Source organism: Aythya ferina (genome assembly GCF_964211825.1).
Source record: "Aythya ferina genome assembly, contig: HAP1_SCAFFOLD_91, whole genome shotgun sequence".
Taxonomy (NCBI): domain Eukaryota; kingdom Metazoa; phylum Chordata; class Aves; order Anseriformes; family Anatidae; genus Aythya; species Aythya ferina.
In genome coordinates, this window is record NW_028181426.1 from 370,028 (window position 1) to 392,460 (window position 22,433).

The window sequence follows — 22,433 nt, forward strand, 5'->3', positions numbered from 1 at the left end:
GGGATCCCTTTCCTTCACGCCTGACAGGCGCCGCCTCCAGAGGCTGAGGGCTTGTGCCCCGTTTGCAAGCGCTTTCTCAGTGCCCCCTTCCCCAGAGACGGATCCCAGCTGCTTGGCTTCACTGCCCTCTGCTGCCAGGCTCCCGCAGCTGCTATCCCAGCAGCGCAGCGAACATGCGGATAGAAGGCTGCATCATCGTGAGTATCCGCACGTTCCCATGTTACATCTTTCATTTTCCCTCATTCACAATCGTGTTTTTTGGTCAAGAAAAGTTATCACAAGGAAAAAAAGAATTGTACTTCTCTAATAAGTAGTCTTTGTTGTCCGGCCAGTATCAGTAAAAATCCCTGCTCGCCGGTAACTAGAGCCCTTCATAGACCAGCGGGGGGCAGGGGAAAGGCCTCCTGCCCGGCCGGGCTCCCCTCTGCTGCCCTGAGGGGGAGCAGGCCGTGTCGCGGGCCCTGTGGGTCGGGGTGCCCTTAGGGGAGGGGGGGGGGTGAAGGGCGCAGGGCCTGGAGGCAGGGCTGGGGGCTGGGGTGTTCCCTCCCCCTGTACCAGCCCCTTCTGGGCCCTGTGAGACGCGGAGCTGCTGCCCGGGGTTAGGCCCAAGGTCTCCTGTCAGGCCCGGGGCCGCCCTTCCCCTCGCCCTGCCCTTCCCTCCCGCTCCTGAACCCTTCGTCAGGCCTTGCTGGGCCCTCTGTCCGGCTGTCTGTCTGTCCGTGCATCTGACCCTCTGGCCATCTGTCCCACCACCCTGCCCCGTCCCTGCCCTCTCCCTAAGGAAGCAAAGAGTCCCCGGGCTGCCTTCATGGGGGGGGTAGGGGGGAGAGGGGAGGTTCTGCTGAGAAAAAAATGAAAGATTTCCCCCTTAACGGGCGCCTTGCGAGTTCTTTCGAGTTCCAACCTTCTGCCTTCCTTCCGTAGCAGTGCCTCTAAGGGGTGCGCTGTAAGGCAGCCCTCATCTGGCGCGTTGCTCCTCCGTTCCCCCAAGGAACTGCCTTCAGGATCTGACTAACTCTGGATGCACCCGGTTGTCGCCTTAATTTCTCCTTTAGCTTGCTGAAAACAAGCCGGTTGGGTGACCTTTTGCGTTTCTCGCTTAAAATTTGGATCGAGGAGGTCTGTGTTTCCTTACGCTGATGTCCACGCTGAAGGTGCAGAAGGGTTCCGTGCTGTTGCTTGGGTCAGCCTTGTTGCCAGGTTTGGAATGTTTAGCCTACCGGTGCTTCGGTGCTGTTGGGCTGCACTCAGAGTGTGAGCTCTGGGCGTTATTTCTCAAATACTGCGTTATTTGAGCGTACAGACCCGAGATACTCTGCGGAGAGGTGATTTAAGGCACGTCAGAACCACCGCTGCGGCGTGTGCCAGCGTCGGACGCCCGTTCGAGTGATCGGGCGGAGCAGGTGAGTTGAATTTGGTGCTGGGTGGCGAGGTGGTGTTGGGGGAAGAGCTAGGCTAAGGAGAGCTTCCTCTTGCTCTGCCCCTTCCCATCTCAAATGGCCGCTTCCTGGGGAGATGGGTTCGTTGGGAGGTTAACTACAACGTTACAGTGAGGATGAGGAATCACCTTTAGTCCCGTAGGTATTTGCTGCCAGGCCGCAGCGTTGATTTCAGAAATTGTATTTAAAAAAGGGAAAAGAAAGGAAAGATGTATTCTTTAACATACTCTCTTTTCTCGGAGAGTAGATGGAGGAGCTTCAGCCGTGCCCTTCCTCCGGAAACGATTCCCAGTGTCTGCTCAGACACTGAGGAGGAAAATGGAGGAGAGCCACCCGATAGAAATAAAGGAAAGAAGGGGTCATGGATTAAGGGAAAAGCACTACTTAAAAAATTGGTGCTCTCTAAAAACGGGTTAAGGGTTTGGGACCTGCAGGTGCTGCCTACACCTGTGTGCGTTGCAGTCGTGCCTGTTGCCACTGAGCAAAACGGGGAGAGCTGCTTTGTCGAACGCGGCGTGTTAAAGCACGTGCCACTGCCTGGAAGAAAAGCACGGACTTCCCTCGTGTGGGCCTTCTTCCCTAGCGATCTGTGGTTTACCTGATGGTTTCCCATAAGCTGAGAATGTTTAAAAGAAAAAAAAAAAAACAAAAATCAAAAACCAACACCAACGTTGAGAGTGGTGAAGCAGATCCTCACGTGGGGACTCAGAATCAGCGGTGACCTCACCATGCGAAGCATTGTGTGTGCTTCGGGTTGGGGCTGCTGCGAGCCTCGCAGCGGGGAGGGAGAGTGGATCCGGGGTGCCTCTGTGTCAGCCCTCTGCCCTGGTGGCTTTGTGAGCACTGAGAGTTTGACTCCTGTGTTCCCAGCTTTCGCTTCCGCACCTGCGGTGTGGCAGAGCCAGCGAGCTGCTTGCTCAGCTGGAGGAGGAAGAGGAGTGACCTCAACATTGCCGAGGTAAAGCACAATTATTGAAAAGATTTGGCAAAGATGTGGGTTGTACCAGCGCGGCTGCTGCAGCTGCAGCAGATCCTGGAGCATTGGAGAAGATAGAGAGGGTTTTCTTCATGAAAAGAATGCTGTTAAAAGTGTTTTCATGCCAGAAATTAGGATAAACGCCTCTGTTGTTTGACATCCTCTATTGAGCTGGCACATTGGCATTACAGCGTACCTGGCACGCTGTTTGTATTAAAAAAAAAAGGTATTTTATTCAGGGCAGGCCAGAAACCTGCCTTGGCACTTGCACATCGCAGCAATGCTTACAGACCCTGCATCCTGGCTGCCAGGCCAGGATCTAAATCCGATGGTGCTGTTGGTAAACTGAAGCTCAGGAAGCGCTTCTGGGTTTTTTTGTCCTTCCATGTGAATTTTTACCCTGTGAAGATGGTGTATTAAGCTATTTTCGTAACAACAAATAGGTTTAAAAGCAGTTTCAGTTTAACATCTACACGCTTGGGTGTTATTAACAGAGCTTTGTATACTGAGCTGGTGCTTGGTAGGAGAAAAAACATCAATCTTACCTGGGAAACCTGGACCCCCTCAGCTACATACTGCTATGAGGAAACTCAGATGTAAGAACACACTTAAATAACACCTCACCAGAGCTGTTGTGCTCCTGACCACCAAAGGCACCTTTTTCCAACACCGTCGTACTGGAAGTTGATGCAGCTGGTTCCATCCGTAACGTGTGACTGTACAGTGCTGTAAAAGAACTATTTTTTCACAGCTTTGGAGAAAGTGAAGCAGAGAAAACCACGCATAACCACTGATACCTGGACCCCAAACTGCCACAGGCTGACGGTGATGCCCACTGGATATCTCCTGATACCCTGCTGCCTTCTGACTGCTCCAGCAGAAGTCCTGTTTTAATTAGCCAGCAGGTCCCTCTGAGGGAGGGACTTTGCTAAAACTCCTGCCGTAGGAAGTATCCTACGGGAGCCAAGTTGCTAAACTGATGTGTGGTTTTCCCTTAACCCCCTCACCCCTGACTTTCCAGCTCCTGACAGCACTGCCAACGTGTGCAGTGTCACCGTGTGCCATCTAGGTGCCAGCTGCCATGGTTTATATACTGTAAAATTAGTGATTTGGGACTCGTGAGCACTGAGGAGAGGCTAGCAATTGCTTAAGAGCTTTCCTTGTGTCGCTCTGGGGCAGGGAGATGGGTGAAACATCTTAGGCTTGAAAGTGATTCCCTGCAGAGTGACGTGCTCAGATCTGCACAACAGATCTGTCGTTTTGGTCACCTTATTAGATCCCTGCTTGAGAGGTTGCTTGCAAGAATCGATTCCTCTTCACCTTGATGTGTCAAGCTAAAGACAAATCTGTGCCGAAGCACTGTTTGATCAGACGAGTGCCTCAGTTCAGGATTGTTCTTTGACAGCTACAGAAACAGCAGGACGATCAGCGCCTTCAGGAACAGATGAATTTGATCTTGAGGCTGTCGTAAAACAGGTCCCTGAAGTCTGAAGACTCTTCAAATAGTTTGGGCCAGCAAGGAGCAGCTGTACGTGGCGGCTGCGGTAACTCGGGGCTCCGAGTCTCAGAGAGCGTGGTGAAAGGTGACCCCCAGCTGGCTGCTGGAGGAAGCTGAGGCAGCGTTCAGCTCTAACCTTTGCCTTCTTGGCTGGCGTCTTTGCACTCCTGCTGTCAGTGGGTGTTGAGTGTCCTTCCCGGCAGCCTCAGAACGTGCCCTCAGATGTAGGCAGCATTTAGCAGCTAGAATTCCCTCAAATAGAAAGAGTACAAATGATGCGTTTTCTGCTTTTGCTTTGGAACTCTTAGCTTGAGGTTTTCCTGCAGGCCATGAGGTTTCTTGCAGCAGCAGGGATGAGTTGTGTTAGCAAGAGGCTGTTCTGTGCTTCGACTGTGGGAAGATGAATGGTTACGTGTGCACCGTTAAATATAACTTGACACCTAGCACACCGCACTTGCAGCCTGTGGGGTGCTTTAACAAGCAGGTAAATCAGCAGAGGCTGTTTTGCAGCCGGGGTGATGCTGGGTGATTAAAAAGCAGGGGCAGAACAAGGAGTTTCTAGTGTTTGTTCTTGCTTGTCATCCGACTCTCCACTTCCACTGTTCTTTAAAAAAAACAAAAACAAACAAACAAACAAATAAAAAAAAAAAAAACAAGCAAGGGGTAAGCATCTTAATATCTTTATTATAAATGGAAGGCACAAAAGAGGCCAGCAACAGAGACTGTCCAAGAGAAATGCTTTGTGCTTTATAAACAAACAAGGAAGTACCCTTAGGTGGGTGTGATAATCCTCCTCTAATGCGTTTTTGGGGTGCAAAAATAGATTTGTTCCTTTCTTGCTCTTCTCTGCAGGACAAAGGCAGAATAGGCACTGCAAAGTTAGACCAGGGAGGTCAGTTTGTTCCGTACTGAGAAAGACAAGCCTGTAAAACAAACTAGACAGATTTTCTTTGTAGTATTCATCTTCCTTCAGCAAAGGCAAAGCTTATGACACTTGTTGGTGTGTATTTCCAGACCCCCAGCTACTGGCACTGTAGCGCATCTCTAATTCTTTGGTACAAAAGGTTCAAAATCTCTTAATGCAAAAATTTTACCAGCACCCTGGAGCAAAAAAAAAAGAAATCTAAAACCCTTACCAACTTCTATTACAGACCTGCTGAGTGCACCAGAGTTACTCATTTTTATTCAGGCTTTCAGGGGCAACTTCAGTTGGTTTAGCGCTTGGATTGCTATGTTGGCAGATGTCAGTTTAAAAAAAAAAAAAGCTTTTGAGGTCCTTTTTAAAATGAGACTGCTTTTTTGGAATTTGGAATACTGCAAGGTATCGTTGGTTTTGCTTTCTTCCCATTCCTTAGACCAGATCCATTCAGATTCTGAACAGCGTTCCCGGTGTGTTCAGGAAAATGGAAGGCAACAAGCAAAATGATGAGCTCCTTGGGCAGTCAAAAGAGCTAAATCTGGAGAGTGTTTTGAGTCAAACTTCCATGCTAAGGAGCACCAGTAATTGTTAGAAGTAGCTGCAGAGGAACCTGCATGGCACTGGGTGTGTTTCTGAAGGTGCTAAAGGTCCGAAGTGACGATTCCTACCCATACTAAAGAAGAGAAGGAAACCTTGCACTTAACTACTGTTTTTATTCCCTTTGTCCAGCAGTCAAAAGCAGTAACTAATATGAGAACCCAACTTTTCCTCTCTTTATTTTAGATTTGGGAAAATTCCCTGCCAAAACAATATTTCCTGGAAAATTCACTAGTGTTTGTGTGAGTAAAAGCTTCCAACCTTTTATTATTAATTTGTAAGAACTATTTCATCCACTTTTGTCCAGAAGAGTCAGAAATAATTTGCACAGAAATGTGCAGCGTTTTAATGAAAGGATTCAGAATCACTCTGAATTGAACTTTATCTGGTCTGGTTGCAGGTTTTGTGACATTTAGTGTCTTTAAAAAAAAAAAAAATCAAAATTTCTGACTTCATATCAGAAAAAAAGAAAAAAAAATGCTTGTGGCGAAATAAAATCTGTTGCAGCTCTGCTCATCGAAAACTCATTGGCTGTTAAATTGGACCTAAGTCGTCTTCTCTAACCTTTCATGATCCTGCAGCAATGGCTGATGATGGATATATGGATTAGGGAACAGCACGTGATGGCAAACCTGTGGTATTTGCTACTGTACTGGGTCTGGCTGGAATGTTTACTTTCCCTGCAGCAGCCCATACAGTGCCGTACTCTGTACTTGTAGCTGGAACAGCAGTGTTATCACACCAGTGTTGTGTCTACTGCTGAGCAGCAGTGGCACAGCATTGGGCCTTTCTCTAACCCTCCTAGGGGGTGGGCAAAAAGGTGAGGAGAGAAACATCACTAGGGCAGCTGACCTAAACCAATCAAAGGGATATTCCATACCATGTGATGTCCCACTCAGCAATAAAAGGTGGAAACAGGAAGAAGAGGGGAGGGGTGGGCTCTCGTTGGGAAAATGTCGGTCCTCCTCTCGAACACCGGCTGCGTGCGTTGAGGCCTTGCTTCAAGGACGTGGTCAATCATGGCTCATTTGTGGGAAGTAGAGAGTAATTTCTTTCCTCTGCACTTCCATATAGCCTTCATTTATTTTGTTTGTTTGTTTTCCTCCCTTCTTTTTATTTTTCCTTTTCCCCTCCCCTTTCCCTTTTTATTTCCCCTTAGTTAAATTGTTTAGTTCATGGTAGTCTTTATTTAATTATTATAATTTTTTCCCTTTAATTAAATTATCCTTATCTCAACCCGTGAGTTGTTCTTTGCTTTACTTCTCCCCCTCCTCATCTAAAGGAGGGGGAGTGAGAGAGCGGTTGTGGGGTTTAGCTGCCCAGCACGGTAAAACCACCACAGCTACAGCGCAGAAAGAAAAACCAAATTGCTTCCAAAAAATCAAAGTAATTCAAAATCCTTGGTATCATGCAGCCGTGCCACTGGCAAAGTGAGCATTCCCCTGCCTCTCAAAGCTTGCTGTACCCTTGATCTGCTGTCTTGCTGCTGTTAATTGATTGCAACTCTACATGTCTGATCAGGGCTACGAGTTGTTCTCGATATGGAGATCATACAACATCTACTGTGCACGCTTGTGTGTATAGATATGTTTATCCTGTATGCATGTACATCCGTATGCATATTTGTGTGCTGGCCCCCAGATCCCTCATGTTACAAAGCATCGGCCTCGAAGGCATACTCATCAAAATCTTTTGTAGAGCCTCCATTTTTTTCTAGTTCCCTCAAAATGAGAGAATTTTTACACGTTCTCTGTGTCGAAAAGGCAAAAATTCTGATTTTCAGTGTCGCTCTCGCTAACTTTCTCTCACTCCCTCCTCGTGTGTGTATAAACACAGATGTGTGTATGCGTATGCACATCTGTGGATTTAGATGCACTGGTATGTTTTTTGCTGTACAGGTAATAAAGACGGGGAAAGGTTTTTGTGTTTTCTTAATAGGTGAAGAAATCTTGAAGACCAGAGATTGGAACATGCTGAATTTTAAATTAAAAAAAAAAAAAAAAAAAAAGTTAAATTGTCCGGCTGTGGAAGATGGAGCCTCATTTTTGCAGCCACTTTGAATCACGAGTTCATCTCTAAATGCGCTGTTTTTTTTTTTTGTTTTTGTTTTGTTTTGGTTTTTGTTTTTTATTTTTTTGAAGAGCTAACTAACCGTGGCTGCATCCAGTCTGAGAGAGCATTCAAATGGACTTGCTTCCTCTCTTAGTTATAAGCTGTTTAAAAGCGCATCCTTTGTTTGAATTGTGGATGAGAGGTTCCCTTGGCAAAGTGAGGAGGAAAATTCTTCCTACCCCTTTATTATTAATTCACGGATTCAGTCTTGGTTCGGCCTACAGGAGCAGTTAACTGGAAGCCTTTGAAGATCGATAACTTTGCTGAGGTTGTCCAGGTAGGTGAAATCGAAGACCCACAGGGCCTGGAACGTGCTGTTTAATGCGTCCTAACTGTGTTCTAGAGAAGTTATTTGTAGCCATAGTTGATTATTGACTTGCATGTATCATCAGGTGGTTTTTTAAGGAGTGACTCCGTTTTCAGGCTTCCAGATGTGCTCCAAGTCATATTATTGAGGATGTGGAAGAGAACGCTTGCTGACAAAGCTCCTGGCAGCTTTACAGAACTTTAATATTTAGTTAGTTCATGTAACAGCTGATTTCAAGGCTTTGCTCTCTTTGAGAGACTGATAACTTGATTTGATTAACTGAAGAAAGCTGGAAAAATGTTTGTTCCTCATTATTTTTCACTTGTTACTTTCTTTCGGGTTACTTTTAAAAAGAAGATTTCACTGATCACAAGCCAGTAGAAGACTTTCAGCCCAAGCAAGGGTGAAGACAGCTCTCTCCAAGAGCAGAGGAAGTCCCTGTGGAGAGAACCCGAGCTTGTTAGCAGAACTCGTCGGCATGTCTAAACAAGGAGACGATTGCTACTTCTATTTCTATTCTACCTGTAGCAAGGTATGGCTGGCTTTCCTTTGCTTTGCTTTTTTCTCCTCTTTTTTCAGGAAGGAGTAGATTAGGAGGAGGAAGCACACTGGTCTTTGGTTAACTTGAGAACCAGATAGATTGTGAATTCAGTTGTAGCACCATTAGGCAGCAGCATGGCCATTTTTGAGGCTGTACTCTATTTTCCTTGTTGGTTTCCTTTTGGTTCCAGGGAGACAAATGTGCCTACCGCCACTGCGAAGCTGCTCTGGGCAATGAGACGGTCTGCAAGCTGTGGCAGGAGGGTCGTTGTTTCAGGAATGTCTGCCGATTCAGACACATGGAAATTGACGTGAGTGCCTAACAATGTGTTCTCAAAATAAATCCACAAAAGCATTTTTCAGTGCCGTAGGTGTACTGATTGTGCTTTTGCAGGATAGATTTGTTTGCTTCAAAATCATACTGGTTTCTGTTACCAAGAGAGGGGGTGGGAGGAAGCAGAGGGAAATAAAATCAATGCCTTAGGTATGTCTTAGCAAGATATTTGTTTATTTTTTTTTATTAGATGCTGACAGTTTTCTCAAGAGATGCAGAATAGCTGTTAAATAGACTGCTAAAACGTGCTGGAGCAGGGGGGTAATAAACAGGCTGTTCTATCCTCATGGGAGCAGGCTTGATAATGAACTATCAGGTGTCTTCTGACCCACAGTCCTTCAGATAACGCTGTTGTAGCTGCCTGGGGTAGGAAGTGGGGAAAGTTAAAGGTGCAGCAGAACTAAGTCTCCAAGAAGTAGTTCTAGACAGGGTTAACCTAGGCAATTTCAGATGTTCTTTTTCCCTCTGAATAATCCTAGTATAATCCTAGGTGTATTAGTTTAAGCCACCCTCAAGTGATGTCTGAGAGTGCCTGTCTTCTCAAACTGAGTGATGACCAAACTAAATGTGCATAGTGGTTACAGCTTATGCAAACTTTGTGAATATGCCCAGAAATACTACACTTAACTGAGAAACTGACCTTTGGAATGCTGTTTCAGCACTGTGTTGTGACAGCTGTCACGATCTGGAGCTGTGCATCTCTTTGCAAGCCTCAGGTGCATGTTATCACGAGCTTTTCTTTCTTTCTGTCTTCAGAAAAAGCGCAGTGAGATTCCTTGCTACTGGGAGAACCAGCCGGGAGGCTGTCAGAAAGCCAACTGTGCTTTTCATCATGCAAAGGGACGTTACATCGATGGACAATTCTTACCACCAAGCAAGAGTGAGTTTAGGTCCTTTTTCTTTAAGCGCTGAAGAATTAATTTTGAGTATTACTTAGTGGGTGCCAATCCTGTAGGGGGCGTCAGGTAACTGTTCATTTGTGAGGGCAGGAAAAGGTCTGCAGTCATAGGTGTACTGCACCGAGTGTACTGCTGGTGTTTGTTTTCTGCTTTCGTGCTCAGCTTCTCTTTGCTTTGTGTGATGTTTGCCTTGCAGTTTGCTTCCTGTTGTTTCCTCTTTTGCTGGGTGGTAGGGAGATGTGTTGTTGTTGGAAGGGAAATCATTGTTCACGGTGTAAGCAGTGATGGGATGGGCAAAAGGAGATGCTGAATTCGTTGTCTGTGCGGGTTATCTGCCTTTGCTACCATCTCTTTGCATTGTGGTCAAAGTTTTAAACTGCCATATTACCGATGATCCTCCTCTTCCTCTAGCTACACTGCCAAGTCCGCCTGAGTGCGCGGACGATGATCTGAAAGTGGCTCAGATGTCACTGCAGCAAAACAAACTTTCTGTCCAGTCAAATCCCTCTCCACAGCTAAGGGGGTGACGAAAGTGGAAAACTCTGAAAATGTCCCAAGCCCTACACACCCTCCAGTGTTAATCAATGCTGCAGATGATGATGAAGATGATGATGGTGAGCATGTTTTGGTTCTTGGAAGGAATTTGTGCTGTAAATGATTGTGTAAATCTTTGTTTCTTGAAGGAATTTGTGCTGTAAATGAATGTGTTAAATCTTTGGTTCTTGGAAGGAATTTGTGCTGTAAATGAATGTGTTAAATCTTTGGTTCTTGAAGGAATTTGTGCTGTAAATGAATGTGTTAAATCTTTGGTTCTTGGAAGGAATCTGTGCTGTAAATGAGTGTATAAATCACAGATGACCTGAGGTCTGACTAGCGATAGGGCAGGCAGTCTGGCCAGGTCCCTGGTGGCTTTGTCTGGCAGTCAGTGGACAGAAGCTGAAACGTTGGAGGAAAGCTTAGAACCACTCCTGGCTTTAGCTGGTCTTTTGTGTAAAGTTCTATGTGAAACTAGGAAGGAAATTTCTTTTTTCTGTCTGAAGAGCAATGTGTTGTGTAGTAGTTAAAGCTGCAGAGAGAATCTAGAGTCCTAGATGTTTTGTCCTAGTGTATTCTACTTAGGAGTTCATCAGGTCAGTGTAGCTGTTTAAAAACAAACAAACAAACAAACAAACAAACAAACAAAACAAAACAGCAACAAAGTTTTTTATATGAACCATGGGCTGAAGTGTCACTGCATGAGCTACGTAATCATGACCAACCTGGTCTATGCATAACTGAATCGATTTTTCCCCTTCAGACCAACTTTCTGAGGAAGGAGAAGAAACTAAAACTCCCGTCCAGCATCCAGCTGCGGAAGGCAAAAATGGATTACGGGTGATTTCCACTCGGAAAGGCAGTTCTATTACTACTAAACAAGGTATGCCAGCACCTTAGTAGGATAAATCAGAAGAACTTGACAGTTAAGTCAAAAGCAGCGTGGTGTAAAAACACAACAAAATGTAGGGGTGCTGAATGGAGTCGGTTATTTCCATGATCTCATTTCTGCCATTAATACCATCATGTGCCCATTGGGTCAGAAAGGTGAACTCCTTTTCTTTACTTTTGGAGAACAAAACAGGGCCACAGCATGGAGTTTAAATGGCTGCACGTGCAGCCTTGCAACCACTGCTGATAAGCCATATCTAACGATAGAGGGATCTAATATTGTGTAAATGGATTAAAATTAAAACTACATTTTGAACCCTGAAGGATGAAAGGAGGGGCAAAATGCCATTGGTTCTATGGCTCTTTCACTTGTGAGGAGTGTTGACAGGCTTTATTCGAAATACTTCAGAAAGTTCCTGAGCGCTAAGAAGCCTGAGGACCTGTGGTCCTCAGTGAGTGCCTCTAAGCCTGTCTCATGAACTGTTTCCTGTTTTCAGAGGGCAATCTGAATTTTGGAATAAAAACACTTGAGGAAATCAAATGGCAGAAGATGAAGGAAAAAAATAAGAGACACGGTGGTGAGTTAATATTGCCTACTTTCTTATCCTGTTCACGGCAGGTGATGGTGACTGGGAGCTGCTTGAGGGACAGACTTCCATTTTTAGCTGGGGGCATAAAGCAACCTGATTCTCAGCCAGCTGGTATTCTAAATGGGAGTCCAAAGGGCAACCAGAGGCAAATTAGTCACCTCTCTTCTTTACATGCTCTTCTTGCTGTATTTTTGACAGTAACAAATCATTTAAAGTTTTTTGTTCTTTGTGATAGTTTTTTATGTTGGGTAAACTTCCTTATGTTTTGGTTGCTCTGAACAGAAGGTTCTTCAAGATCTTCTCTTCGTCCCGTTGATTCTATGATTTTTCCTGCTCCAGAAGAGGAAAATGTCCGGACAGTGGTGAGAACTGTGACAGTGTCTTCCAAGAAAGGTAATAATGAATGCTTTTGTTTTGATTTCATTACTCCTAAACTGGAGGGTTAAGCAATAATTAAAACAATTCACCCATGTTAGCCTTCTGGTGCTGCCTTCTGTTCAAAACGTGCTTTTATGCTTAAAGTCCCTGGTTGTACTGGAAAGATTTGGTGCTCAGGTTAAGTGCAGTGGCAGGAGAAAAAAAAAAGTGTCAGTATGCCAATAGGGGGGTAACTGAAAAACAGAAGAGTAACGAGAAGAGCGAGCTGTAGAAGCCAGTGCTATATAAGAAGCAATTTCTGAAGCATTAAAGAGGCGTACAGTGGCAGGTGTGGACACAGTATGACAGGTGTTTGTGTATAAATTGTTTAGAGCTGTGCAAATGCCTTTTAAAGGGAAAAAAGTGTGGAAGTACTTTTACTCGTAGACATTCACCTTAGAAAGGAATATTTCTCAGCATTTGCACCTAAGAATATTCTGCTTGCTTATGCAGCTTTGTTCTGCACAAAGTATAGGTGTCAAGCAGACTCAGATTCACTCTCTACTATCTCAGCTGGAATTTGAAGCAAGCACTGAGACTATTAATATTTTTTTTCCATGTTAATTATAGTTAAAATATGAGTTTGTGTGGTCTAGCTGTCAAAACAGTGTCTGACTAGGGTTTTTTGGACATGGGCTAACAGGATAATATTTCTGTTGGCTACTGGTTTCTGTGAAATAGAAAAAAAAATTCCCTTTTGTTTTAGGGGAGGAACCTGTGGTTCGAGTAGATCTTGCTGATAGACAAGGAAAACGGAAAGCCTCCGCAGGTGAGAACTTTTTACGAGCTGTTACGTAGGTGCTGCCTTCTATATATGACTGCATTAAAGAGTATTTGTGATGTATGAAAGGAAAATACATTGCAGTGGAGATCTGTGTTGACGGCAGAAATGGAAAAAAAAAAAAAAAATCATTTAGCAGCTGAAAGGCAATTCTATGAAAATATGCTTGAAAAAGAGAAGCTTATTGTTGACTGTTCTCAAACCTTCCTGCAAAGAAAAGTTCTTACAATATTCCTTGTTTTCTCTGAAGATGATGTAGGCAGCCTTCCAGTGAAGCGCAGCCTTGCTGAAAGGCTGGGGAAGAAGGTAGAGGCTCCGGGAAATGCTGACAAAGCACCCAAGAGAGAGACAGGTACTAAACGGGCATCTGGATTGGATTCCTGGGTTTCGTATTTAGTCTTTCTGTTTGTCCTTTTCCAGTGATGTTTCTTTTTGCATGTTGGCTGAGGTCGTAATCACTGGGATTCAAAGCTACCTTTCCTGTCTTGTTTTGAAATGTGAACCTGAAGTTGACATTATGCAGCCTCCCTAATTCGTTCTTTTTCTGTTTTGCAGTTCGAGTTCCCAAGTCTCTGAAGGACAGGCTGGGATTACCTCCTAAACAGACCAGTACTGAGAGAGGTAACAGCTAGATCTTAAATATGCTTTCTCCTCCGTCCTTTCCACGAACTTGGACTGCTTTCATACATCCCTACAAACTAATTTAAACGAAAACAAAGAACTGACGCCTCTTGGTTGAGTGCTGAAGCTCTTCTGACAGCCACTATCAGAACTCTGGCTCTAGGTGTGTGTTTATTTTCTACTTGTGCCTTGTCGAGGTTTTTAGCTGCTTCTGTGAACCGTTACGTACAATTAGAATAGAACCACTGCCAGGAGCAGGAATTTGAAATGCAGTCTGAAAAAGTAATAAAGTAAAGCAGCATTTCTGTGTAGCAGTTCTCTCTGGATAGGGCTGGTCTTCAAAATACAAGTGGCTCAGAGGAGGAGGAGAATGTTGTTCTAAGGATATTGTTCTAAGATGCATTATTGGGAACGCTCAAGATGAGTTTTCCTTAGTGCTCTGACAAATTTTGGAGACTTAAAATATTGCTGGACTCTCTTTAAATGTTGGTGCTTCTCCTCATTTCTTGATGATGACAGGGAAGGCTGCTAAGCCGATGGGAGAGATCCATGTGAAAACACTGGAGGAAATCCGTCGTGAGAAAGCTCTTCAGAGACGCGAACCTCAAGCCAAAGCCGAGGCTGAAGGGCACGGTAAAACTGAAGATTCCAGCGCAGGGGCAAGAGCTGCTCGTGCAGGTCGCATGCAAACTTTCTCTGAAGCCTTGTCTGAAAAAAAGAATAATCGCTTGGTAGAAGAGAAGAAAAAAGCAGGAGAATGCCATAGCAAGAGCAAAATTCAGGGTGAGTCCAAGAAGCAGCTCGCTCTGTCCGGGCCCAGCAAAGGGCAGGCGAAGGAGCCGGCAGGAAAAGTCAAGCCAGAAGGAGAAGTGCGTGTTAAAACCTTGGAAGAAATAAAGCGTGAGAAAGCTCTGCGGATGCAGCAGAGTGAAGGAGATGTGCCAGCTCCCTCAGCACAACCCGGACCTGCCCCAGCAGAGCAGAAATCTTTATGGAGCACAAAACTAACAGGTAATAAGATGCTTTAATGCCTGCCCCAGTGAGGTGCTTCCCATATTGAGCAAGTTCAGTTTGCTCAGGATCTGCTTCATGGATAAATGCTGAATGGCTTGCACATTGTAGCCTTTCTCTCTCTCTCTCATGGGACACAAGGAAATAAATGCACAAAGGAAACAAGTACCCAGCTTTCTTTATTTCTGCCGTTGACAACACTTTTTTTTGTCTTTTTTTAAAGCACCTGAAAAAGAAGAAAAGAAGGCAGTGGAATTGAACCGGCCTTTTCCTAAACTTTCCTCTGGACCTGATGTACAGGTGAGTCCTCTGTGAAGACACACATACATTCGTACAATTTCTGATAATTCTGACAAGTTTTGTTACTCACCGTGTGCCACCCTCTTGAGTGTGTTCTTACCCTTCAGCAGCTGGTAGGAGCTGCAGTGCAGTCTAAATCCTATCGCCAGCAGCATTTCCAGACAACTCTGTAATCCTCAAACTTGGAATCAGTCTGTTTATACCACAGCAAGAAAGAAACCCTGTTAGCACCAGCTGAAATCTACACAGTTAACGTGGAGGGAATTCTTTTTGTTCTTACTGACTTGATCTGTCAGACATGAAGGATTTAATACAGAAGGCCAGAGTTCTGTGTTCAAGGAAATCAATCTGTCAGTGGATACTGTATAGGGGAACTTGTATGACTTTCTGCTGCTTAAAAAGAATGTGATAAATAGATGTACAGCAGAACACCCTAGCTGTTTAAAGAAGCTTGCCATAGTGGATATTGCAGATATGTGAGACTGCGTCCATAGTAAAGCATGGCTCTTGTTACAGGCAGAATTTTATGGGAAAAACAAACAAACAAACAAACAAACAAAAAAACCAACAGTAACCTGAACGAGATTAATATGCTGTTCCACATCAAGACCATTTTGGAGGGATTGCTGATCAGATTTTCTTAACGAAATCTCCACGGATTTTATTTATTTTTTTTGTCCTACTCATGCACTACTTTTCTTTCCTTCTAGCCCACTCAGCAGAGTGGAACTCGTAAATGTCCAGAGAAGAGCTTTGAAGAGAGACGGTGGGAGAAGTGGCAACAGAGAGAACAACAAGAGAAGCTTCGGCAGGAGGAAGCTGCTGTCAAATCTACTGCTGGCTTCTTTAATACTGAACCAGCAGGGAAAGTGGCAGCTCAATTTCAGGGCCAGGAAGCTAAAAGTAAGTGTTGAAGGTTAAGAGTTACTTAGGTTGTCTTCTGAAATACAGACAGAAGATGACAATTCTCATGCTGTAACTCTGGCTGGGTGCATTTTGCCACGCAGTGCTACGAAGCGAAGGGTGTACTTTCTTTTTCTTAGTTTGTTTCTTTTCCTGCCAGCCAGATGTTAGGTAAGGAACGGGAGACTAGAAAATGCCACTACAAATGTGGACTTTGTAGAACAACTTAACTGTGGGACATCACTGCAAGGGAGAGGAAGCTGGTACAAGAGTTGCATACACTCTTGTCCTACTATAACTGCTGCTTTTTCCTTTCCTAGCGGGAGCGGGACTTTAAATATAAAAGCTGTCTATATTTGTGAACCTAGCTTGCACTTAGGATTGCTATGTGTCTGAGGTTTCCCTTGTCCTGGATTATTATTTACTGTAGCTCTTCGGTTTCTTTGTTCCTTTGTATGGCTTGTTGGTAGACAGAGTTTACTATGTGGAAAAGATTCCTGAGAATCCAGGCAATGGCGGTGTAATTGTGCTGGCCAAATGCATTTAAGTGTGTAGAAGGACTGTGGAAATGATTAAGAGAACCTGGATTTTTCCTGAGGCAGAGCAAGACTGTATCAGTTCTCTCTTCCTTTTACTCTAGCCAACTTTATGACATCTGCGAAGCCTTCGCGTGGGAAAGTCACTTTCCCCAAGAAGAAGGCACTGAAACGTAAGGCACCTGGGAGTTACCCGTCTGCCATAGCAGCTGTGGAACTACAGACTGCCTTTGATGCTGACATGATGGGACCTCCAGCCAGAAAAGCAGCCATGGTAAGGCCAGGGGCTAATGCAGCGATGGATCCCTTGTTAAATTTCTACCCTCCTCTATTTGAAAAGGTGGAAAACTCAAACGTTCTGCAGGCCTTCTGTTTCCTTAGAAATCCAGTAGCTGTCTCCAGGATGCTTGTAGAACCCTTCTGTATTTATGAGATGAATGGCACTCTTTAACCGGTACTCTGATGCTGTGATTTCTCTGGTGTGGGGGATTTTGTCCATTAATGCCATGTTCTTAAAAGACACCAGATCGTGAGTAACCTCCAGGTGAATGTGAACTTTCTTCAGGAGCACCTTGGTTTTGTATTTTGGCCACGGCTCCGCAATGCCAGAGGAGAAGCAGTGTGGAGGAAAAAGCTATTAAGGAATCTTTTACCCATGTGTCATAAATACTGTTTTGCTGCTTTCTAGGGTGTTTCAGACGTGCCGGAGCACGTCCCAGCCATCAGACTTGAAGAAAATCCCCAAAACAGGTGACAACCCCAACTTGTTCTTTTTCTTAATCAGTGTATATCCCCAGGGAAACATAAGTTCTGTCACATGTGGGAAAAAATGAGGGTTCTGAGATAATTGAAGCCAAAATCCATCAAAGGAATAAGTCACCTGAAACCACTTTCTAGCAGCTAGCAGGATTGCTTAATTAGGCTTTCTTGAAATGCTGCAAGTCAGCACAGCTTTCCGGTGACTTCTTGGGTTGTCTGAATACCTGAACGAGGATGAGGTGAAGTTCTACTTCCTCGTGAGGTGATAGATGATGAGTAGTGTCCTCTGCCTTTTGGTCCTCAAGAATGCCACCTCAACTCCAGGTGCCCTGGCTTCACAGATAAATCCCCAGACTGAAAAATGTACCTGGTAACACATCGGGCTCTAAATGTAGCCCTGGGTTGATTGATAACAATCCCTGTGTAAGATTGAAGCATAGGAGGGCTTGCCTACAGTTTTAAGAGCCGGTTTGCAGGAAAAGGATTTCCCGTTAAGAAATGGCATATCCTGATTGTTCTTTCTTGCTCTCCCAAGACCTGAAGTGCGTCTTGGAAGCCCGGAAAGATTTGAGGAGCAGATGGAGATGGATCTCGAGACCTCGACCTCAGCTTCTTCCCAGCCAGAAGAGGCACGGACACGCTGGCTGAGTTCCACAGGGAACGTGCCCTTATCTGCGGATGAAGATTTTGAGAAGCTACTTTGGGAAATCTCAGGAGGCAGACTGGAAGCCGAAATCGACTTAGACCCAGGGAAGGACGAGGATGACCTCCTCCTTGAACTCTCCGAGATGATTGACAGTTGAACTGCGTAGTCCTAGGGTATAATTAAAAAAAAAAAAAAAATTAAAACTGTTCTTCTTGTTGGATACCCCGAGGTGATCCTTTTTCTAACTGAGGCTTTGCAATGAGACTTAAAGCACAGTCCGAAGTGGTAGAAATTGGCAGGATCTGCCCTCAGTTGTCCTAAATTTCCCTGCTGGTCAGAGTTAAGGTCTTGTGCATCCATTCTGTAACTATAGGTGGTTACCTTCGATATCGAGAGGACAAAGCACTTCTTTTGGCACAGAAAGATCTCCATTGGCACGCCACGGTGGCTGCAAATCGATCTTCTGATGGAGCGATGCTCTGAAGGCTTAAATGTAGAGCTTCTTCCTTCCTCCGCCCTTGGCACAACTCGATGTTGGGCACATTGTGAAGCTTCGGTGTTCTGATTTCTCGGACAGTTGATAGCCAAATCCTGGAGTTACTATGTCAACTCTTGACTTTTACTCGTGTATGCCATTGTTTTGACTGTACCCGTGTCAGATGATGAAGCTGTAGGGGTGGGAGGGAGCAGAATCGTTGTTCCAGTGTGTTGTGGACCAAACTTGCTGCCAGGAATGGGGGTGGGGGTCAGCCCACCCAGCCTTCCTTTCAATTATCAGGGAGGATCAAATGGTGAAAAGCAGCAGCTCTGCCATGCGGCTCCACTACCCCCACTCCCTTCTCTTGTGCTATACCAAAGTTCCCCCAGGCTTTGGTTGGTGCTTTTTGCCTGTGTGAGGACTCCGGGGCGAGCAGTCGGGACTCTGCCGCAGTCACAGGGTCGATGAAGGGTTGTTTAAGTGCCTCTTGGTTTTAAAAGTTGCTCCCCTGAGCTGCTGGCTCTGCTGCCTGCTACAGCAAATGTTCGGGTGCCATCAGCATCGCACTTGGGCGTGGGCACTGACCCTGCGGAGGACAGAGCTGAGATTCGGGTGTATTGTGTACCCTGCCACCAGCCATCGTTTTTTTTCCCCTAGCAGATCAATTTTGAATTATTTTCCGAACTTTTCGCGGCACGGTAGGCACTTCCCGCTATGATTTGTGAAGCTGTGGGGGCCCTCAGGCATTTGCTGCTGGCAGAGGAAAAGCGCTTGTCGAATTTGTTGTAAATACTTAATGTTTGGACAAAACCACGCGTCTCTGTGTGTGTGTGTGTGTGTGTGTGCTGTGACGCCCCGGCCCCACCAGGGAAAACCTCCGCCGACGAAACTGCTGCTGGAGCTCACGCAGGCCTTCATCGTGCCGAAGGACTTCACGGGGACTTCTGGCGGCTCAGAAATGGGGGAGAAAAAGCAAACTCAGGAGGAGGAGAGCTCAGAGACTGCGCCCACCTGCCCTCGCTTTCCCTTCACCCCAAGAAGCCCTGTTCTACCATCAGCCTTCGCCTCTTCTGCCTGCGGTGCTGGGAGCGGGAGCGGCGAGGCGGCAGCAGCCATGGCGTACCGCGGGCAGGGCCAGAAGGTGCAGAAGGTGATGGTGCAGCCCATCGTATCCTTCCTGCGGCTGGGGGGTGCCGGGGAGGTGGGTGGGGGGCGGCTCGGACCTCAGGGGGCTCGGCCCGGGCCTTGAGGCCTTGTCGCGGGGCCCTGAGGCCTCGCTGTGGGGTTTGGGGCCTTGTCCCGAGCCCGGAACTGTCGTCCCCGTGCTGAGCCCTTAACGCAGCGCCCCAGAACCTCATCTTCCGCTACCTGCAGAACGTGAGTACCGCGGGGAGGGGGCGGGGATGGGGATTTGGGGAGTGTGGGGGGAGTGGGGAGGGTCTGGGGATTCCCCTCGGTGAGTTTTCGGCTCCTGGCTGTGTCCCGGGATGGGTTTGTGGGGGATGGAGAGCTGTGCGGTGTGCTGGTGGGCACAAGGAGCCCGGCATTTCCCCCTCGTGTAGCCGGGCGTGCAGGGGTGTTCCCTTGTGACTGGAAACGTGTTCTTCACCAAACGTGTAGTATTCACCCGATGGTATAACGCTCAAATGTCAGATTGCACATTGGAACTGCCCCTGAGAGTTGCTCCTCGGAGCGTTTGGGAGCTGTCGTGGCTGTGGCTAGCAGGTATTTCTGAACACATGAGAGAACAAAAGTGCTCAGTGTTTGTGGCCCGACTTACTCTCCTCCTTCGTTCTGCAGAGGTCGAGGATCCAGGTGTGGCTCTATGAGCAGGTGAACATGCGGATAGAAGGCTGCATCATCGTGAGTATCCGCACGTCCCCATGTTACATCTTTCATTTTGCCTCATTCACAATCGTGTTTTTTGGTCAAGAAAAGTTATCACAAGGAAAAAGAGATTTGTACTTCTCTGCCTTTCCCCTCGCCCTGCCCTTCCCTCCCGCTCCTGAGCTCTTCGTCAGGCCTTGCTGGGCCCTCTGTCCGGCTGTCTGTCCGTCCATCCGAACCTCTGGCCATCTGTCCCACCACCCTGCCCCGTCCCTGCCCTCTCCCTAAGGAAGCAAAGAGTCCCCGGTCTGCCTTCATGGGGGGGTTGGGGGGGGGGGAGGGAGAGGGGAGGTTCTGCTGAGAAAAAAATGAAAGATTTCCCCCTTAACGGGCGCCTTGCTAGTTCTTTCGAGTTCCAACCTTCTGCCTTCCTTCCGTAGCAGTGCCTCTAAGGGGTGCGCTGTAAGGCAGCCCTCATCTGGCGCGTTGCTCCTCCGTTCCCCCAAGGAACTGCCTTCAGGATCTGACTAACTCTGGATGCACCCGGTTGTCGCCTTAATTTCTCCTTTAGCTTGCTGAAAACAAGCCGGTTGGGTGACCTTTTGCGTTTCTCGCTTAAAATTTGGATCGAGGAGGTCTGTGTTTCCTTACGCTGATGTCCACGCTGAAGGTGCAGAAGGGTTCCGTGCTGTTGCTTGGGTCAGCCTTGTTGCCAGGTTTGGAATGTTTAGCCTACCGGTGCTTCGGTGCTGTTGGGCTGCACTCAGAGTGTGAGCTCTGGGCGTTATTTCTCAAATACTGCGTTATTTGAGCGTACAGACCCGAGATATTCTGCGGAGAGGTGATTTAAGGCACGTCAGAACCACCGCTGCGGCGTGTGCCAGCGTCGGACGCCCGTTCGAGTGATCGGGCGGAGCAGGTGAATTGAATTTGGTGCTGGGTGGCGAGGTGGTGTTGGGGGAAGAGCTAGGCTAAGGAGAGCTTCCTCTTGCTCTGCCCCTTCCCATCTCAAATGGCCGCTTCCTGGGGAGATGGGTTCGTTGGGAGGTTAACTACAACGTTACAGTGGGGATGAGGAATCACCTTTAGTCCCGTAGGTATTTGCTGCCAGGACGCAGCGTTGATTTCAGAAATTGTATTTAAAAAAGGGAAAAGAAAGGAAAGATGTATTCTTTAACATACTCTCTTTTCTCGGAGAGTAGATGGAGGAGCTTCAGCCGTGCCCTTCCTCCGGAAACGATTCCCAGTGTCTGCTCAGACACTGAGGAGGAAAATGGAGGAGAGCCACCCGATAGAAATAAAGGAAAGAAGGGGTCATGGATTAAGGGAAAAGCACTACTTAAAAAATTGGTGCTCTCTAAAAACGGGTTAAGGGTTTGGGACCTGCAGGTGCTGCCTACACCTGTGTGCGTTGCAGTCGTGCCTGTTGCCACTGAGCAAAACGGGGAGAGCTGCTTTGTCGAACGCGGCGTGTTAAAGCACGTGCCACTGCCTGGAAGAAAAGCACGGACTTCCCTCGTGTGGGCCTTCTTCCCTAGCGATCTGTGGTTTACCTGATGGTTTCCCATAAGCTGAGAATGTTTAAAAGAAAAAAAAAAAAAACAAAAATCAAAAACCAACACCAACGTTGAGAGTGGTGAAGCAGATCCTCACGTGGGGACTCAGAATCAGCGGTGACCTCACCATGCGAAGCATTGTGTGTGCTTCGGGTTGGGGCTGCTGCGAGCCTCGCAGCGGGGAGGGAGAGCGGATCCGGGGTGCCTCTGTGTCAGCCCTCTGCCCTGGTGGCTTTGTGAGCACTGAGAGTTTGACTCCTGTGTTCCCAGCTTTCGCTTCCGCACCTGCGGTGTGGCAGAGCCAGCGAGCTGCTTGCTCAGCTGGAGGAGGAAGAGGAGTGACCTCAACATTGCCGAGGTAAAGCACAATTATTGAAAAGATTTGGCAAAGATGTGGGTTGTACCAGCGCGGCTGCTGCAGCTGCAGCAGATCCTGGAGCATTGGAGAAGATAGAGAGGGTTTTCTTCATGAAAAGAATGCTGTTAAAAGTGTTTTCATGCCAGAAATTAGGATAAACGCCTCTGTTGTTTGACATCCTCTATTGAGCTGGCACATTGGCATTACAGCGTACCTGGCACGCTGTTTGTATTAAAAAAAAAAGGTATTTTATTCAGGGCAGGCCAGAAACCTGCCTTGGCACTTGCACATCGCAGCAATGCTTACAGACCCTGCATCCTGGCTGCCAGGCCAGGATCTAAATCCGATGGTGCTGTTGGTAAACTGAAGCTCAGGAAGCGCTTCTGGGTTTTTTTGTCCTTCCATGTGAATTTTTACCCTGTGAAGATGGTGTATTAAGCTATTTTCGTAACAACAAATAGGTTTAAAAGCAGTTTCAGTTTAACATCTACACGCTTGGGTGTTATTAACAGAGCTTTGTATACTGAGCTGGTGCTTGGTAGGAGAAAAAACATCAATCTTACCTGGGAAACCTGGACCCCCTCAGCTACATACTGCTATGAGG

The 22,433-nt window shown here is 46.6% G+C and overlaps 2 protein-coding genes and 1 long non-coding RNA gene across 3 annotated transcripts; all 3 read left to right on the forward strand.

Moving 5' to 3' along the window:
• The first annotated feature begins 78 nt into the window (after positions 1–78).
• LOC311428526 (zinc finger CCCH domain-containing protein 11A-like) lies at positions 79–11,577 on the forward strand. Its single transcript, XM_084539928.1, has 9 exons — positions 79–197; positions 5,616–5,671; positions 7,766–7,818; positions 8,203–8,380; positions 8,580–8,699; positions 9,479–9,602; positions 10,033–10,235; positions 10,919–11,038; positions 11,544–11,577. The coding sequence occupies exons 4-7, from the start codon at positions 8,327–8,329 to the stop codon at positions 10,146–10,148; spliced, it is 414 nt and encodes a 137-aa protein (XP_084396054.1). The 5' UTR covers positions 79–197; positions 5,616–5,671; positions 7,766–7,818; positions 8,203–8,326; the 3' UTR covers positions 10,149–10,235; positions 10,919–11,038; positions 11,544–11,577.
• A 340-nt stretch (positions 11,578–11,917) lies between these two features.
• On the forward strand, positions 11,918–12,943 carry LOC311428528. Its single transcript, XR_014687760.1, has 2 exons — positions 11,918–12,029; positions 12,760–12,943. It is a non-coding gene; the product is annotated as an uncharacterized lncRNA (long non-coding RNA).
• A 139-nt stretch (positions 12,944–13,082) lies between these two features.
• On the forward strand, positions 13,083–17,856 carry LOC311428524 (zinc finger CCCH domain-containing protein 11A-like). The gene is made up of 8 exons (XM_084539927.1): positions 13,083–13,186; positions 13,390–13,455; positions 13,975–14,466; positions 14,690–14,766; positions 15,477–15,669; positions 16,310–16,479; positions 16,894–16,955; positions 17,500–17,856. The coding sequence occupies exons 3-8, from the start codon at positions 13,992–13,994 to the stop codon at positions 17,765–17,767; spliced, it is 1,245 nt and encodes a 414-aa protein (XP_084396053.1). The 5' UTR covers positions 13,083–13,186; positions 13,390–13,455; positions 13,975–13,991; the 3' UTR covers positions 17,768–17,856.
• The last annotated feature ends 4,577 nt before the right edge of the window (positions 17,857–22,433 follow it).